Source organism: Colossoma macropomum, unplaced genomic scaffold, assembly GCF_904425465.1.
Source record: "Colossoma macropomum unplaced genomic scaffold, Colossoma_macropomum, whole genome shotgun sequence".
NCBI classification, from domain to species: Eukaryota; Metazoa; Chordata; class Actinopteri; order Characiformes; family Serrasalmidae; genus Colossoma; species Colossoma macropomum.
The window spans coordinates 2,828,516-2,842,017 of record NW_023494800.1 but is presented as its reverse complement, the minus strand read 5'-3'; the positions used below and the strand labels follow the sequence as shown (position 1 = coordinate 2,842,017).

General features: G+C 38.5%; 1 protein-coding gene across 1 annotated transcript in view; it reads right to left on the bottom strand.

The window, feature by feature from the left end:
* oatx (organic anion transporter X) overlaps positions 1-11,968 on the bottom strand; it is a 34,282-nt gene extending 22,314 nt beyond the window's left edge. Inside the window, exons 1-3 of the mRNA XM_036588572.1 lie at positions 11,825-11,968; positions 11,114-11,727; positions 2,491-2,594 (exon numbers count right to left, since the gene is read on the bottom strand). Of these exons, the coding sequence (XP_036444465.1) occupies positions 2,491-2,594; positions 11,114-11,509 (500 nt within the window). The 5' untranslated portion in view covers positions 11,510-11,727; positions 11,825-11,968. The remainder of the gene's footprint in view (positions 1-2,490; positions 2,595-11,113; positions 11,728-11,824) is intronic.
* Positions 11,969-13,502: the final 1,534 nt, after the last annotated feature.

Sequence of the window (13,502 nt, the reverse complement as noted above, 5' to 3'; positions counted from 1 at the left end):
TATAGAACCATGAACATTAAAATAACCTTTTACATGATTAAAGGGTTCTTTGCGTCGTGAAATGGTTCTTCAGATTGAAGGAGAATGTGTTGTATATGGTTCTATACAGAACATTAGGACTGGCTTCAAAAAGGTTCTACACAGCACCAAAAAGTGTTCCTCTACTGTTACGATATCAAGCTTGTTACAATAGAAGAACCCTTTTTGGCCCTTTTCAAAAAGGTTCTGTTTAGAACCATCTAGAGCACATTCTGCACCATTCTGAAGAGCCCTTTCATGATGCAAAGAACCCTTTAATCATGCAAAGAGTTCTTTGAGTGCTCACGGTTCTATATATAACCACTTTCTTCACTAAAGAACCCTTGAAGAACCATATTTTTAAGAGTGTACTCTGTGATAGAACGTAGTGTAACTAGAGCTCTAAAAGAATTCTGTTGTTTATTTTTCCAGATTTTCAATGTGGTCTCAGACTTTTGGACAAACTTTACACTCTTAAAATAAGATGGTTCCTTAAGGGTTCTTTAAAGACCATGGTCCTATGTAGAACCGTGAAAACACTCAAAGAACCAATTTGCCTGCTAAAATGGTTCAATGCCTGGTGAAATGGTTCTTCAGAGTGAACCCGAAAAAGGGTTCTTCTATTGTTACAAGTTTGACATTGTCACAATAGAAGAACCCTTTCTGGTGCTATATAGAACCCTTTTTCAAAAAGATTCTATATAGAACCATATACAACACATGCTCCATCAATCTGAAGAACCATTTTATGTTGAAAAGAACCATTTAATCATGGATTCTTTGAATGTTCATGGTTCTACATAGAAACATTTTCTTTACTATAGAACCCCTGTAGAACCATCATTTTTAAGAGTGTAGCTACACTCCTTCATGTGACGTGCGGGATATGTTAAGGTACTCCTGTTTCGTAGTAATGTTGGCAGTAAAACAGTATACAGTACCCTCACTGGGTTATTGCTGTATAGAACCATATACAACACATTCTCCATCAATCTGAAGAACCATTTCATGACGCAAAGAACCCTTTAAGCATGCAATGGTTCTTTGAGTGTTCATAAAAAGGGAAACATTAGAGAACTTCTATGAGATCATATTTGACCTGCAGCTCGTTTGGTCAGATCAGAAGAGAGTGACCGCCAGTGGTGGACAGTAGCGAAGTAAATGTAATTCATTACTGTACTTTTTTCATGGTTTTTCCTGTATCTGTACTTTACTGAGGTTTTTCCATTTTGGGCGACTTTTTACTTTCACTCCACTACATTTCAAAGTCAAATATCTCACTTTTTACTCCGCTACATTATGAGAAATCTGTCGGTCCTTTTGGTTTCTGTGTGTATAAAAACGGAACATGTCAAAATGAAAGAAGCACAAAGCAACAACACCAATCAGGGCACAGCGGTCACTTTGTTTTGAGCTTGTTTTGACCTGTTGGTCATACCGACCCAGTGCAGCACACGGTTCAACATCAGTGCAGCAGTGTAAAATTTTGGGAGAGTCTATTCAACATAAATGATGAACTAACCTAACTTTGTGTAAATAGACCACAGTATAGAAATATGTACACATATGCAGTTGTGACGTTTCTTTTTTCTGAATTTATACAAACACATTTCATTTTATAGTAAATTTGTTTTTGCTAGTTTATGTTTATGAACAGAGACCTACAGATGCAGTTTAGTAAAGGAAACTCATTTGTGAATCTGAGTTTAAAGTTTTTATTAAACTTAAACTTGTAACTAAGTTCAAATAAATCTTAAACTTTGCTTGTTTGTAAAAAGTGATTTCAGAGCCACTCAGTTCTACCTGATGGAAACTGTTTGCCTTCAGTGTTTTGTGCTTATGATAATTTTAATAGACATCAGCGTCACTAATTAATGACTCTATTAAAAGACTGGTTTACCAAGAGTGACACTGGAGTATTTTCATTCAATTGACTAATTAGAGCCATAATTAATCTTTTAGTACTTTTACTTTCGATACTTAAGTCCATTTGAAGGCAAATACTTTAGTACTTTTACTCAAGTGGAGGTCTAAAGGGAGGAACTTCTACTTTTACTGGAGTGATATTTTACCTTGGGTATCTCTACTTTAACTCAAGTACATGGTTTGTGTACTTCGTCCACAACTGGTGACCACAGGACTACATCAGCCTCCAAACACATTAGATAACCTGTTGTTAATCCTAAGAGAGCTTTTTGGTCGGCAACTGAACAACTAAATAAACCAGAATCAGCCAGAAACCAACAGAAACCAATTCAGCAAACAAGATGAGCTGTGAAACGCTTTACAGACTGACTGGAACTAAACCACTTTCAGCTTCATCTGGAAGACACTGACAAAGCTGAGCTGAACCTGATATTCACACTGTTTTATGGCTCTGTGTCACAAAACAGAGACTCAAAGACTCTAACTTGTCCCTACAGAATGGAAACAAAATGTAAATGTAAATCCTTGGAGAGTTTCTTTGCTCACCTGTCTGAAAGCCCTCCAAATATAATGGCGCCCGTCAGCACTCCGCCCATGTAGATGGTTTGGCTCATCTGCTTCAGCGGCCGTAGTTTACACACCAAATCCCACTGATGGAGAGAAACAATATCAACACCAGCTTCAGTGTGCACTCTGTTACTCCAAATCTAGTCAGTGTCAGAAGTTGCTTCTTTAGAGCTACTTGTAGGCTAATGTAGCTAACAAGTAATGGAAGCTTATACTGATCAGGCGTAACATTCTGACCACCCCCTTGTTTCTACACTCATTGTCCATTTTACCAGCTCCACTTACTATATAGGTGCACTTTGTAGTTCTACAGTTATAGACTGTAGTCCATCTGTTTCTCTGATACTTTGTTAGCCCCCTTTTACCCTGTTCTTCAGTGGTCAGGACCCCCATGGACCCTCACAGAGCAGGTACTATTTGGGTGGTGGATCATTCTCAGCACTGCAGTAACACTGACGTGGTGGTGGTGTGTTAGTGTGTGTTGTGCTGGTCTGAGTGGATCAGACACAGCAGTGCTGCTGGAGTTTTTAAACACCTCAGTGTCACTGCTGGACTGAGAATAGTCCACCAACCAAAAATATCCAGCCAACAGCGTCCTGTGGGCAGCGTCCTGTGACCACTGATGAAGGACTAGAGGATGACCAACACAAACTGTGCAGCAGCAGATGAGCTATCGCCTCTGACTTTACATCTACAAGGTGGACTGACAAGGTAGGAGTGTCTAATAGAGTGGACAGTGAGTGGACACAGTGTTTAAAAACTCCAGCAGCACTGCTGTGTCTGATCCGCTCGTACCAGTGCAACACACACTAACACACCACCACCACGTCAGTGTTACTGCAGTGCTGAGAATGACCCACCACCCAAATAGTACCTGCTCTGTGAGGGTCCATGGGGGTCCTGACCACTGAAGAACAGGGTAAAAGGGGGCTAACAAAGTATCAGAGAAACAGATGGACTACAGTCTATAACTGTAGAACTACAAAGTGCACCTATATAGTAAGTGGAGCTGATAAAATGGACAATGAGTGTAGAAACAAGGAGGTGGTCATAATGTTATACCTGACCGGTGTATACCCCACCAATTAGCATTATGCCTAAATCATTACACATTTACCTTCAACGTGTTAGTGATGTTGGCTTCCTAGTGGAATTTTCCATTCCACCTTGAATGGTACAGTTAAGTTACTGGAGCTGTGGAGCCTCAGAGATTACAGAGACTGAAAGTAACTTTCTCCCTTTCTAGATAATAAAATCACAGCTATATTTCTTTTATTTCAGTTTATTTCTAACATTCAGCTGGTCTAAGCTGGTTTATACTGGTCAAGTGCTGATTTAGCAGGTCGCCCAGAATGGTCATGCTGGTTGACCAGCAAACCAGCATTCAAAACCACCATATCGCTGCTGTCAGAACAAAACCTTGAATCTCCAAAATGTAACTTTACAGGACAAGAAAAAATGTTCTTCATTTTTAATGGAAGTAAATGGAGAAATATTTTTTCCGAGTAATTTTGTACAATTTCTGCTGCTCCGTTCATCAGGAAATTTTGAGACAACATAAAGGGCAACTGCCTTTTTAAAATTATCACAAAAATGAAAAACAGCAAAAATGGCAATATGAGGTTTCGACCCATCAGCGATGATATGCTGGTTTTGCTGGTGACCAGACATGCTCGTCCACATTACCTACTTAGCTTAGCTACCTCATCTATTTTGATTTTTTATAACTGTTACAGGGTAAAGAAAACATCTCATCTTTAGCTGGTTAGCTAACTAACCTTTACTTCTGTGTTCCTTTAATATTTTCTTTTTGTTTTCTCTTTTTAGAACTAAGCTAACGTTCAGTGTAAGCTAATATTTAGCTAGCCTAGCCAAAAAAACGAAAACCCTTGGAGCTTTTTGAGCATTAGAGCTTCTAGAGCTTCTGTCTGTGAGGAGCAGAGCATTCTTTACTGCATTCAAGTGAGTTATGACTACAGTAGCATTAGCATCACCATAGCATAACAGGAAAAAGGGTGAAAGTAAGCTAACAGCTAAATGCTAACAGCTAGCAGTGAGCTGTCAGTCTCTTGGTTGTGAGGTGTAAAGAAAATAGCTGACGCTGTCAAAAGCTGATGAGAGATTCTCAGAGTGTCAGCTTCTCACCTGCAAATATTAAAAGATGATGCTGAAAAAATTAGACCCCTTACAGACATTAACCTCTCAGCTCCTGCTGAAAAACAGCACAGACCAGTGTGAAGTCCATTCTGTTCTGTGCTGGTTTAGCTGGTTGAAAAGCATACAAGCATCCAAAACAACATATTCTCTCCATCAGAACAAAATTTCATATCCCCAAAGTGCTTTAAAGGAGAAGTAAAAAACATTAAATGAAAGTTACTGGAATTAGATTTTAGATTAGAAGTATTTTTGGAGCTTTTCTATTGGTCCATTGATCATCTTATCAAGTAAAATGATCTTAAATATAGTCAATAAATCTAATATTTCTCCTGTTGAGACTGTTGTAAGCTTAATTGAAGATTATTTACCTGATTCCTAGATTCTCTACTTGCTTTAAGTCATTTTATTAAGTAAAATTATCTCACTATATTGGTAGATAATTGTGCTTGTTGTAAGAAATGAGCTTGAAACCAGCCAAATTATCTGCAGTAAATGTACAGGAAGATGGAACACCTGCTGGGCATTGCTGCAAGTCGCACCTCCTCCGGTGCCCACGGGTCAGCTGCAGGGTCATCAGCCAGGAACCACCATTCATTAACGTTTCACTCCCTTAATCCTGGAACGTGTCCTGGTGGCGGAGCAGTGACAGGGACGTCTCCCTGTCACCCCCTGCAGCTGATAGGTGTTACCCTCCGCGGCCGTTGGCTGGGTTAGTTGTTCTTTCCCCAGCACTTGTCTCTCCTTCTCAGCCAGAGCCAAAAGCTCTCCCCCTCAGCCACCTCCACTAGCTCTTTGGTTGCCTTCTTTAGGTTCCCTCCAGTCACTCCTGCATCCCTCAAAAGGCGTATGGTTGACAGCTCCACACAGCCTCGGCATCCAACCTCCACTGGATAGATGGTAGTCTTCCAGCCAGCCTCCCGGCACTCAGCAGCCAGTTCTGAGTACTTGGCCTTCTTGCGTTCATAGGCAGCCTCCATCCCAGGTATTGTGAGCTCAATGAGGAGCACGGATTTTGCCTTGATGGACCGTACCACTATGTCAGGGCGGAGAGATGTGGCAGTGATCTCGACCGGGAAACGGAGCTGCCCGTCGAGGTCGACTTTCACGTTCCACTCCTGATCAGGGGAAAACGGCCTAGACGCCAGTATAGTGAGATCGTTTTACTTTACTTTAGTTACCTAAAACAAAAAAAAAATATCTAGAAATGAGCTAGGTAATCTTATAATAAGAGCACAACCATCTCAAAATGGGAAATATTGGATAGATTAACTAGATTTAAGATCATTTCACTTGACAAGATACCATTTTTTGCAGTGGTGAAATTTTAGCATGCTGTAAAGGGCAGCTGGCTTTTTCAAATTCGGTAAAAAAGTACAAAACAGCAAGAATGGAGATGCGAGGTTTTGTTCCGACAGCAGTGATACACTGCTTTTGCTGCTGACCAGCATAACAGCATCAAAACACAACACATCGCTGCTGTCAGAACAAAACCTCGTGTCTCCATTTTTGTCATTTTCTATTTTTTGACATAATTTGAATACGCCTGTTGGCCTTTACATTGGCCATACATATTTTATGATGAATGGACCAAAAGAAACAACGTAGAATTACTTGAAAAAAAATCTGGTTCCATTGACTTACATTCAAAGTAAAGTAGGTTTTTTCCTTCTCCTGTAAAGTTACTATTTTGGAGATACGAGGTTTTGTTCCGTCAACAGCGATATGATGGTTTCGCTGGTCACCAGCCATGCTGGACTCAACGTTTGCATCTAGCACCTCAAATGGCCAGTGAGGGTACTGTATACTGTTTTACCACTAACATTACTACGAAACAGGAGTACCTTAACATATCACATACACGACACATGAAGGAGTGTGGCTACACTGCTAAAAATGATGGCTCTTTAAGGGTTCTTTAGTAAAGATAGCGGTTCTATGTAGTACCATGAACACTCAAAGAAGCTTTTGGAAGATTACAGCGGGTTCTTCAGATTGATGGCGAATGTGCTGTTCTACACAGAGCCTTATTGAAAAGAGTTCTATATAGCACCCAAAAGGGTTCTTCTATTGTTACGATGTCAAGCTTGTAACAATAGAAGAACCCTCTTGGGTGCTATATAGAACCCTTTTCAAAAAGGTTCTATATAGAACCATCACATTTTTCCATCAGTCTGAAGAATGCTTTCATGATGCAAAGAACCCTGTAATCCTGCTAAAGGTTTGAGTGCTCATGGTCCTATATAGAACCATTTTCTTTGCTAAAGAACCCATAAGGAACCATCTTTTTTAGGAGTGTAGGCTAACCGTGATAGACGAAGTTAGAGAAGTGGACAACTGCCTCGTTCTATATAGCAACAAAACGGGTTCTGCTACTGTTTTGATGTCAAGCTTGTAACAACAAAAGAACCCTTTTTGGTGCTATATAGCACCCTTTTCAAAAGGGTTCTTCAGATAGATGGGGAATGTGCTGTAGCTGGTTCTAAATAGAATCTTTCTGAAAAGGGTTCTGCTAGTGTTTTGATGTCAAGTTTGTAACAACAGAAGAACGCTTTTTGGTTCTATATAGAACTCTTTTCTAAAAGGTTCTATATAGAACCGTCTTCAGCACATTCTCTATCATTCTGAAGAACTGTTTCATGATGCAAAGAACCCTTTAATCATGCAAAGGATTCTTTGAGAGTTCATGATTCTATATAGAACCATTTTCTTTGCTAAAGAACCCTTGAAGAACCATCTTTTTAAGTGAGTACTCTTGGAGAAAGAGATAAATTTTATTTTATTTATCTCTATTTTATTTTTTTATTATTATTATTTGTTTTTTTTACAGAACTATGACTTTAAAGGAGAATTTTCTTTGTTTTATCAGGACAGCTGTCTCAGTGGGGATGTGCACTTTGAGCACAGGAGGCTGATTATCTAGGTTGGAGGTCCACGGTGGGCAGAACACAGGGCTCCGGTTACAGTATTCTAGATCACTGTTCTGAACTGCAGCACCAAACTACATGTACTCCTCTCTCCTTTATTCTCCAAACTTTTTTTAATCCTTCTTTACTCTAAGACTGTGAAGTTACAGCCACCAGTCGTGGCATAAAGATGCAGCATTAGCAGCCAACTGTCTTCTTCAGAGTAGCCCCTGTATTCCCTAAGGCAGCGGTACACAGTCTCAGCGTTCTCCCAGTCAGCTCCATGAGGAACCACCTGAGATACTTCTCCAAGATCATACACATCAGAGCACGTGAGAAAGGTCCACCACCCAAGCAACATCTGGTCAGTAGTGGTCATGTTAAGTTGATGACTATGTACGAATTTATTTACAAAATCAATGGAAAGAGAATAACATACACTGCAAAGAATGGTATATTGTCAAGTGAAATGATCTTAAATCTAGGTAATGTATTAATATTTAAATGCTGAAATTGTTGTAAGATTATTGTACGATTGTTTAACTTATTTCTAGATGTTTTTGGCTGGTTAAGTGATTTCAGTAAGTCAGAATATCTCACTGTATTAGCAGATAATGTTTCTTAAAACATGCAAAATTAAATATAAATAATCTTTGGAAGAAGTTCAATAATCTTTTAATAAGCTGACAGCAATCTCGAAAGGATAAACATTAGACCTACTGACTAGATTTAAGATCATTTAATATGCCAATATACCATTTTTACACTGTATGCTGTTCTCTTTCCATTGTTTTTGTAAATAAATTCATACATAGTCGTCAACTTTACTACTCAACTTAACACATTCTATGCATTCAAACATTTAAGATCAAAAAGTCTTTAAGATTATAGAAACACATTTAGTCTGGAGGGTCCAAACTTTTCTAATTCAAATTTTGAGGCCTACACTCTTAAAAACATGGTTCTTCAGAACCATGAACATTCAAGGAACCCTTTGCCTGATGAAAGATTTCTTTGCATGGTGAAATGGTTCTATTGGTGCTATGTAGAACCCTTTTCAAAAAGGTTCTATATAGAACCATCTACTGCACATTCTCCATCAGTCTGAAGAACCATTTCTCACAGCAGAGAACACTTTAATCATGCAAAGGGTTCAATGAATGTTCATGGTTCTATATAGAACTATTTTTATCACTAAAGAACCCTTGAAGAACCACTTTTTTAAGTATGTAGAACATTCTGTGCTGTACAGACTGAACTCAGATTACACAGCAAAAAGTAAAGTACACTGTGTGTCCGAAAGTATCCAGACGGCTCTTCTAATGAGTGACTTCAGCTACTTCAAGGTGACTCATTGCTGATACCGGCGTTTATTTAGCTTGTATTGTCTCTATAGTGAAGCACTGACCAATAGAACGGGACTTCCTGTTACTCAAGGAAAGAGTAACAGGAAGAGAATTAACAAACAAGGTAATTACCTTATTAATTACTTAACACAGTTATACAACCCCATTTCCCCAAAAAGTTGGGACGCTGTGCAAAATGTAAATAAAAACAAATGCAATGATGTGCAAATCATTTAAACACTATATTTCATTGAAAATAGTCCAAAGACAACATATCAAATGTTGAAACTGAAAAATGTTATTGTTTTTTGAAAAATATTTGCCCATTTAGAATTTGATGCCAACAACATGTTTCCAAAAAGTTGGGACGGGGGCAACAAAAGGCTGGTAAAGTTGTGTAATGCTAAAAAAAACACCTGGTGGTTGATTGACAACAGGTCAGTAACATGACTGGTTATAAAAGAGCATCTCAAAGAGGCTGAGTCTTTCAGAAGTAAAGATGAGGAGGAGTTCACCACTCTGTGAAAGACTGCACCATCAAATGGTGCAACAATTCAAGAATAATGTTTCTCAACATAAAATAGCAAAGAACTTTTGCTTTTCATCATCTACGGTACATAATAACATTATAAGATTCAGAGAATCTGGAGAAATCTCTGTATGTAAGGGACGAGGCCAAAAACCAGAAGTTGCTGGTCGTGATATTTGGGCCCTCAGACAGCACTGCATTAAAAACAGACATGATTCTGTAGTGGAAATCACTGCATGGGCTCAGAAACACTTCTGAAATCACTGTCTGTGAAAACAGCTTGTTACTGCATCCACAAATGTAAGTTAAAACTCTAAAACTTAAAGAAGAAACCAAATATAAACAGGATCCAGAACTGCTGCCACCTTCTCTGGGCCTGAGCTCATTTAAAATGGACTGAGGGGAAGTGGAAAAGTGTCCTGTGTTCGGACGAATCAACATTTGAAATTCTTTTTGGAAACCATGGACACTGTGTCCTCCGGGCTAAAGACCACTCAGCTTGTTATCGGTGTACAGTTCAAAAGCCAGTGTTCATGATGGTAAAGGGGGGCATTAGTGCACATGGTATGGGTGACGTGCACATCTGTGAAGGCACCATTAATGCTGAATAATATATACATTTTTTGTTAACATATGCTGCCATGCAGACGACGTCTTTTACAGGGAAGGCCTTGATTATTTCAGCAAGACAATGTAAAACCACATTCTGCATGTATTAAAACAGCATTGCTATGTATTAAAAGAGTCCGGGTGCTAAACTGGCCTGCCTGCAGTCCAGACCTGTCACCACTGATAACATATCATTGCATCCTATTTTTATTTACATTCTACACAGCGTCCCAACTCTTTGGGAAATGGGGTTGTATACACACACACATATATATATATATATATATATATATATACACGTATACTAAGATAAAAAATTAACTCTATCCTTCACATAAACTCTATTAAAAAAAACAATATAAACATTATAAATAGAAAAGCAAAAATCTGTGAACATTTTTAGTAGTGACAAAATGGAATGTTTAATAATGTGTTTTAATAAAATAAACATAGTGAAGGTATAGAGTTACTCAAAGCAAAGGGATTTTTTTCCTTTCAGACTTCAGAAACACCAGCTTACAGAAATGCTCTGAAATTACTTTGGAAAAAATCTTATTCCATGAATTTTCATTTAGCGTAGAGCACTTTTAACCTCCTCCTGTAAAGTTACCATTTAGGAAATGGAAGGTTTTGTGTGCGACTTCTGTATCATCACTGAACAAAAAACCTAAATGTGTCTCGTTACTTTGGGTCAGTTTTATATACTTCCTTATCGCTGTTGTCAGGACAAAACCTCGTATCCTCCAAATGGTAACTTTACAGGAGAAGGAAAAAACATACTTTATTTTTAATGTAAGTCGACGGAACCAGAATTTTTTCAGTCATTTTGGGCCGTTTGTCATGAAGGCATTTTCATATTATGTCAAAAACTGAAAAATGACAAAAATGGAGATACAAGGTTTTGTTCTACAGCATCGATATGTTGCTAAGAGAAATTCCTCATACAGCTGTACTGGGGAATATGTAATGTAGTGTAGCATCAGTCTGACTTTGTCAAGAGCATGAATGTTTCTACATTTGAGACGAATATAAATCAAATCAAAGCCAAACTGTCTCACCTCAGACACTATAGTGGAGACAAACTCATTTTTCTCATAGCTCCAGCCGTCCAGGCAGGTCTCAGTCTCATTACTGCTGACTTCATAGTGGCTAGAGTTTTCGCTGAGGAGATGCCACTGAGCCTGGGCGTATCTGCTGCATTTGGACAGTTTCGAGTCCTCCAGAGGGATGAAGGCTCTCAGCAGATCAGCTCTGCTCAGCTCAGAGAGGTTCCGAGCCTCAGCCAGAGACGTGATGTTTGGTATTTTGCAGAAATGTCCAGGAATGCCTGCAGTGAAGTTGTTAAGCAAGTTCTGGCTGGCCATCAGAAGGCCCGGAATGGACAGCAGAGTGACATGGATTAACTGGAACCGTCCAAATCCTCCGATCTCATTCAGAAGATCAGCAAACCCCATCTCAGATTCTCCTGCAGCTCAGTTCTACAGAGATTCCTTTCCTCCGGTGCTTCGGTGGTGTGGAAGAAGATCAGCCCCTTTCAGAGCTCCTCACTCTGTCACAACAGCGGTCAAATACAAATAAACCAGCCAGACCCCTGCAATCATTAATTTGGGGGTTAATAGTTGTCAAATGGCCGGTCACATTCCGCTCCCCACGAGAGAAACATCTGCTACATCTTTCAAAAAAAAAAAAAGTGAGTCTGCAAGTGGCCGGAGTGTCCAGTTAGGGTCAGAAACAGACTTATCTAAAGAAACTTGCAGAAAGAAACTTACAGAATGTTCAGAGGTGTAAATCGGAGCAGGACGCATTGTCCACCAACGTCCAGGCTGTAACTGTTCTCCATGTTTCACTCGCAGGCTGGTTTAAGTCTAAAATCCCTCGCAGTGGAATTTGAGTAAAGAGCTTGTGCAGAACAAACTCAGTGACACTCTAATCCAGAAAAAACAAAAACAAACAAAAAAAAAAAGGGCAGCAGCCTGGACAGAGCAAACAGTGCAGCAATATGTAAAAGGTTCCACCTAATAAAACAAAAGAACAACAATAATATTGTTATATATATATATATATATATATATATATATATATATATATATATATATATATTAAACAAAAGTCCCAAGAATCTTCTTTTTCCTGCTCAGTTAAGAAGTGGTGCAGGTTAATATGGTTGCAAAATGGGAGTTGCTTAGGGTTTGGAAACAGTACTGACCTAATAATAATAATAATAATAATAATAATATTTATAATAATAATGATAATAATAATACCTCTACCATAAGCTCTAGACCCAAGTTAGAATACTGACTACAAGCCAACCTGCTAGTCATGATACAGTACAACATACTCTGAATCAATTCAACATGATATGCTGTGATAATATTCCATACGATATGATACAGTGCAATACCGAATGATACACTGTGATACAATTCAATATAATGTAATATTCTAGCGACCTGCTCCTGGCTGGCACTGGCCTCTGGACACGCGTGAGGCCAGGAGGCTCATGGGAGGCGTGCACTCTTCACAAAAGGTATTAAATGTTGTCTACGTTGTTGTTTGTCAGATAAAGGTATGTGGTCTGTGTTTGTTGTGTTGTTCTGTGTTGTGTAGTGGGTTTGGTTAGTGTGGGTTGGTGGTCACAGTGAAGGTGAAGTGTATGGCTAGTGGGGACCTCCACTGTGAGGTCAGGGCTTTTTAAGCGCCTTTCTGCCCTGGTGTTTAATGAAGATTCTTGTGGTAGAATCATGATGTACCCTGTGTCTTACTGTATGATGATGCTACTATATGATACACTGTGATACAACTCAGTGATGTGATACAGTGCAATGCACTGCGATACAGTATGATACAATATGATATGTTGTGAAACAATTTGACACAATACAATATGTTGTGATATATTTCAGTACAATTTGATTCAATGTGATATGTTGTGATACAATTTGATATAATACGATACGTTGTGCTACAATTTGATACATTGTGACACAATACAATGCAATTTGATATATGATACGTTGTGACACAATTTGATGCAATTTGATACAATATGATATGTTGTGATATAATTTGATACAATTTGATACAATACAATATGTCGTGACACAATATGATACAATTTGATACAATATGATATGTCGTGACACAATATGATACAATTTGATACAATATGATATGTCGTGACACAATTTGATACAATTTGATACAATATGATATGCCGTGGCACAATTTGATACAATTTGATATGTTGTGACACAATATGATACAATTTGATACAATATGATATGTCGTGGCACAATATGATACAATATGATATGTTGTGACACAATATGATACAATTTGATACAATATGATATGTCGTGACACAATTTGATACAATTTGATACAATATGATATGCCGTGGCACAATTTGATACAATTTGATACAATATGATATGTCGTGGCACA